At 34.9% G+C, this 6,434-nt stretch overlaps 1 protein-coding gene across 2 annotated transcripts; it reads left to right on the top strand.

The window, feature by feature from the left end:
- LOC132736344 (uncharacterized) lies at nt 1-3,122 on the top strand. Of its 2 annotated transcripts, none has more exons than XM_060723455.1 (3): nt 1-218; nt 771-827; nt 1,792-3,122. In XM_060723455.1, the coding sequence occupies exon 3, from the start codon at nt 1,806-1,808 to the stop codon at nt 2,457-2,459; it is 654 nt and encodes a 217-aa protein (XP_060579438.1). In that variant the 5' UTR covers nt 1-218; nt 771-827; nt 1,792-1,805; the 3' UTR covers nt 2,460-3,122. The 2 variants fall into 2 exon arrangements, with proteins under 2 accessions (XP_060579438.1, XP_060579439.1); XM_060723456.1 differs by lacking the exon at nt 1-218 and adding an exon at nt 267-285.
- The last annotated feature ends 3,312 nt before the right edge of the window (nt 3,123-6,434 follow it).

Here is a 6,434-nt window from a genome sequence, read left to right on the forward strand (position 1 = left end):
TTCAATTATTGCAAGTAAACAACTTTAACTGCAAGTATCAAAATACTTGACATTTGCATGCATGAAAAACGTTGAATTGAAACTTCGTTTTAAGCACGTCGGTAACTCGTGTCACGTGATAATTTCAACAAAAGGTTACCCATCCGAATGGGTTCACCGAGCGGAAAAATCTCTTTATTGCACTATTCTGAAAGATTGGATAAAAACGAAATAGCAAGGTACATTTTATAATTTGATTAATACAGCTATTGTCTTGTTGCAGGATAAACATACGTGCCTATGAATGTGTGTTTTTGTTTTGTTGTTGTTTTTATTGCTTTTTTTATAAATATTTTTTTTATATATAATTAATTTCTTATTATAGGAAGCTGAACTTTTGTTGTTGTTTTTAAAAACATATTGTAACTCTATAAACGCGTTCGATTCGGTGTAGCCTACCTCTAGATATGAGAATAATACAGGTGTCTATTTGTTCGTAAAATTACTAAATTTGTCATACACCTACTTGCCATTGAAAATCGTCACCGTTTTGCATCGCTAGCCACAGAAACTTTACACCAGTTAATGAATATCGGGGCACTTTGCGTTTAATAGCTCAAAATTATTTTTAAAATTTATTTCAGTTCATGTCTGGTGTAAACGAAAACATTATAAAACTAACTGAGATGTATAATATAATACAAATGTTATTTGTTAAATCTAGAGGCAATATTTCACATACATATTCATGTAATATTTTGGAATAACGTGAAATAACTTTTTGTTTACAGGTAAAACGAAGTTTATGTGAATACAGACGTGAAGTGTTGACTTTTTTACCGTACAAGGTTAGTAAACAATATTATGTTAACACTCCTTAAATTACATTTTTGCTCGCTTATATAATGTAAACAAGAAAATGTTATTTAATAAGTAAGGTAATGTACAGTAATAATGGTAACGGAATATGATTTAATTTGTGTATTACAATATTAAAACGTTAAAATTATTTTTTCTTTGAGCTGATGCTATATGTGTGTTATGCGTTTTATTATATCAGCTTAATTATTATCTTTTGTATAATACAGCATATAGTGATTTATTATGTTATTATAATTTTAAAACGCTCCCAACAAACGGTGATCGTGTACAGATATTCATATAGTGTCGAACAGTCATTGAATTATTTCACGCTATGTACACCGTCACACCGTCATTTCTCGTTCTATCACAATCTCCTACGCAGTGATCTCCCCTTATCAGTCTGCCAAGGGAGGTAATCACTGTGAGGAGTATGGTTCTGTCAGTGTCAACGCCACGTCGTAGCTTCTACACTATTTTACAATATACATATTGATAAAGTTATAAGAAAGATAACAGTTTTTTGGCATTATTTTATTCTGCTTACTTATAACATTCACGTTCTTATTTATGCAGCTACCTTTTCTTCTCCGTGGTCGAGGGATTAGAGTCGATGACTTCTAATCCAGTTAACTCTCTGGCGTGGGTTCAATCCCCGGGAGATGCTTTGGTAGTTTAGCGCGGAGGAAGGTAGTCTAGTACTGGTGTAACTCTCCAGGAACGATGGTTAGGAAACTACCCGCCTATGTAACTGAAATACTGTCTGGAAAAGGCGTAAAATAAAACAAACAAACAAAACCATTTCTTCAAACCCTTTAAAATACAGTCATCAGGGTATGAAACCAGTCATAATCCAGTTTTATAATTTTTGTAGAACAATTGGTAAGTTATAAACCATTCAAATTGCTGTCTAATAAAGTTTAATAGCCTTTGTTTTATGTACTTTTTCAGAAATATATCAGAAAATGTTACGTGTGGTGTTATCATTTTGTTTGTTGAGCATTGTGACTGCCGAGATGGTAGGGTACAACGACGACAATGAATGGTGGGCATTTCAGTGGTACATGGGAGAACCATTCCGCTTCAAATGTCAGTTATCCGTTCTCAACTTAACATCTAATAATAGGGTGGTATGGGATACGCCTACTAAAATGTCCTTACCAACGGAATATAGCGATGAGGATTATAAAGTAGAGACAGTAGATAACATTGCGAACGTGGAGCTTCTGGTGAAGAAAATAAGAGAAGAGAATCACGGGGTGTATACCTGCAAAGTTTATGAAAACAAAAATACCCGAGACATGACTGCGAAGGTCGTATACGGGTTGAATATTCATAGTAAGAAATACCGGGACATGACAGATAAATACAGGAGTAACATCATTGTTGCTTTTGTAGCAACGGCTGTCTTTATTGTTCCCGTGGCAACCATTTTATTGCTATGGAACTTCCGATATGAGGCGAGAATGGAGACATCTGGTAAGAGAGGTAGAATGTATGTTGAAAATGGAAAGAAAGAGCCGCCTACATACACTATCGCAGCAACGGTGATGTCCCCGGAAGGAGAGGGGGCGTACGATAACTTAAATGACCCAGATGACCTCTCTACACAACTATAAGTTTTCACAATTTTCTTGCTGATTATTTTGCACTTTTCTAATTTTTATTGTAAAAGTCCGACATGATAACTATTTTATTCAGTACAGCTGCTTTTTAGTATACATGTATGTTATTCTTACTATTTGAAGTAGTGCTTTCAAAAAAAAAAAAGGAATAAAAAGTGCATATATTGGAATAAGTAATATAAGAACAAGTTTCACACGTGTGTTTTATAAGTGTATAGAAATGACGTACAATTGTGTATCTATCATACATGTTCGATTCGTAACCATGAAAGACAAAGGGAGACAACCTACATAAACTCATATGCAACGAAGTTTGATAAATAAAAAATACAGAGTAATCTTCAGGTGCCGAGTTACCCAGGCAAATATTTGTAATTTGTGTATTGTAATGGTTTGCTTCATTGAATTTTCGAGCATATTTTGTGAAAGAAATATCACATAAACCTGTCATCAATATATATTTACCGACATTAAATACTGTTGTTTAAATATATTTTCAAGTTTAAGAGTTTGAATTTGCAGGTTTTACAACTAATGTTTCACTTTTATATAGGAAATATTCGTGTACTTCTGATACCAATGCATTTACCATATATTTCAAGAAGTAGATTTTTTAGTTTTACATGTATCATATTTTGTAATAAAACATTAATATAGCGCTGATTTTTCTGTTACCTCCAAACTGGTTGCATTGAAGGCAAACAAAACTGTTTCCAGAAAAGTTCATGTTGTTTGCTGAAATTAAAATGAAACAATGTTCGTACAATGATCAGGATCCATGTTAGATATCTAAATCATGGCAGGCTAGATGTTCGAACCATGGTAGGTTGCCAGTATAATGCTCCTCACTTCCCCGTTCAAATTTCTGTAATTTTCAGACCCTCAAGCCGAAGTTATATCATAACGGATGCATATACCCACAAATGTTGAAAAATGCGCATGTCTTCAAGAACTGCCTACGCAGTCAGGAGGAGAGCGTTTGACTGTGAATCGAGTGACCCAGGTTCGAATCCTGGACGGTGCAGGTTACTTCTGGTTGATATAAAATCCTTTCTATGGTCATTCGCACTGTACCCCTGCTCAGGCATGTACAGAAGAAACTAGCGAATCTTGGCAAAAGTGAAGGTTTCTTGTACTGCTTCACAGCATGCTCTGATGAATTTAAAGAGGCTTAAGTAAGTGATCCAGGAGATAAACTACAACATTACCACCACCTGTATATACTGGACGACGCTGATTTACTGTTTAATGCCGGCTCGCCACGGCGAGCCGGTATTACGTTAGGATTTTACTGAGAAACAACCTAAAACTCCGAATCCATCCAAAAATTTAATCGAAGCTTGGCTTCCAGCTTTCTACAAAATTTATCTATCAGGGCTAGGATCCAAAATTATTTAGCCAATCAAATTTAATCTGACATAGCGTCAAAAAACCTTCAATTTTCACGCCATTTTTAAAAGGCAGCAAGTTTTGTTTTGAGCGCAAAGATATAATGATGATTAAAATGTTTGTTTTCATGAATTATTTTCAATAAATCATATTTACACTGACTTTTGATTTAGCGATTTCACCTGTTTTCTCTGTAGTAAGTCTTCATTTGGTTAATTAACATAAGTGTACATCAGGTTCTGTGCATTTTTTTCTTTTTCCTTTTTTCCGGTCATTTTATCCTTTCCGGTATTTAGTGTATGTATTTACTGGCCGGGACGCCCGGGATCCGGGATCGTATAAGATATAGAGGAAAAAACTAATAAACTATATTTGTGTTGATTTTTGTCGTAATGAAAGGCCATAAAACGTTAAGTTTTTTTTTTTAAAAATTATTGTATGTAATGAACGTTAAATTTATTTTACTTAGGATATAGATTTATTTAGAGCTATTTATTAACACTTAAAATGCGGAAATCACAATACTTATAATTATTTGCCTAATTGATAGGAAAAATCAAAGACTATATTCTTGAATTGGTCAAATCCCGGGATCGCTATGTATGTTTTAATACGATCCCAGCTTTTCTGAAATCTATATTCTTGAACTGGCCAATTCCTGGGATCCCTATATGTTTTAATAGGATCCTGGCTTATATCTGAAAAACATCTTCTTAGACTGGTCAATTTCTGGGATCCCTATATTTTTTAATAGGATCCCGGTTATTCTGGCTGAATTGATTGACAACTTGTGTTTACTTTAGGACTTGTGTCTGTCAATCATTCCAATACTAAATAACATTTTACAACTTAACTTCGTGTAAAGAGACATCTTTATGAATTCTACCTATCTAACATTTTTTGGTCAAGGTCAACAGGCCATATAGTAAATGTGCATAGACATAGGGACTTCATTCTATCTGTTTACATGCATCTTCATATATACTAATATTCCTCTAAATGTTAAACGGAGAGAACTGGCTTCCATAACTTTATATGTCACTTTTATTTTGATGTTCCCTGAAGTCTCTTCAGCTACCAGAACTGTCATTTTTACATTTAAACACACCCCTGGAAAAAATTACGAAGCGAGTCGCTACTAGCTTTTTTAAAAGCTAACCTTGTAAATGTTGTTATTTTAAGAGAGGACCGTAAGATTCAATTTGGCATAAGGAAAAAATGGAGTTTTTTAACTAGGAAAACTAATTAAGAAACTAACACTATATTGTTTTCTGGTGTTTCCTTGTTTCCTGTGATCAGCAGAAAATTTTAACGAAAATACTAGTAGGGGTAATCCTCTTTGAAGTCATATTACCGAAATTTTGGTTGGCTACTGCTAGATAACAGGATATTTTTCATGTCAGGCATTTCATACTGGTAGAAAATGCTCTCTGTAGCATAAACATTTCAATTTAAAGGTAGGATTAGGGGCCATTTCTTATAATGTAAGTCTGTGGGAATGTGAGGGTCTGACCTAGTGTCTCGCTCGTTTGTAAATAACCTTGTTCCCTGTCCTATTATGGTTTCAATCCAAGATGGGAGGTTTCCAGTTGTACTTTTTAGCAAACTCCTAACAGTGATTACCTCCCTTGGCCGATTTTTAACTGATTAGGGGAAATCGCTGCGTCGAGATTGACTTTTTAGAAGTGCGCAGGGAATCAGTCTAGTCTGTAAAACTACTGTATCTTCTATCTTCCGTTAATGTCTAAATAGCGTCTCCGGTCAGAGATCTCTTTCGTCAAGTTAGGATACATTTGGTTGTTCTAAACAGAGTCATTAAAGTAACTGCGTTATCAAGAAATAGCGCATCTTCATCAAAACCTTCATGGTCATTGCAATTACGAGAGCACCAGTTTCCGCGATCTACACCGATCTACACCGAAAAAAAAACATTGACTTTTTACGTGCATTTTAATGTTCTTCATAAACCTAAGCGCACGGGCATAGCTTTGATATAAAACTACAAAGACATGTAAGTTTGCAAACATTCAATCAAATACAACTTAAATATTTAATTAATTGGAGTGTTACTGATAATTAAAACTAAAATTTTGTCCATCTCTTTGATTTTTACCGCATCCCTGAATGGATTAAAGACTGACGACAGATTAACAGAAATTAGGAGTGCTATAAGTTTTATGTCGGTGCGTATTGATCTTATTATTGAAGGATCGTGTCAATTAATGATAATTGTTATAAAAGTTGCCCTGAATATATTCAATTAACTTCTCCAAATCCCTCCAGAGGCATGCACGTCCCAGAGAAGGCAAACGGCAGGTTAAGGGCAAGTCATCTCAAGTTCCAGAGATGATTGACCTGTCGTGACTGACTCTGGAGGGTGGCGCTAACAAGGGTTTTTTTTTTGTTATAATGCCGTCGGAGAGCTGATGTCTTGGATACTATGGTCGTCTCCTACAACCACCAACCAGCGATGAACAGCTTCCAAGGAGATTATTCATGAAAAGACGTCCCCGATGTGACTATGGACGGAGATAGGGTTATTCTGGCGCCGAGTATAAACAAAAGTAAACACAACAATAC

The sequence above is a fragment of the Ruditapes philippinarum genome, unplaced genomic scaffold, assembly GCF_026571515.1.
Source record: "Ruditapes philippinarum isolate M1 unplaced genomic scaffold, ASM2657151v2 ctg6712_1_1_1_1, whole genome shotgun sequence".
Taxonomy (NCBI): domain Eukaryota; kingdom Metazoa; phylum Mollusca; class Bivalvia; order Venerida; family Veneridae; genus Ruditapes; species Ruditapes philippinarum.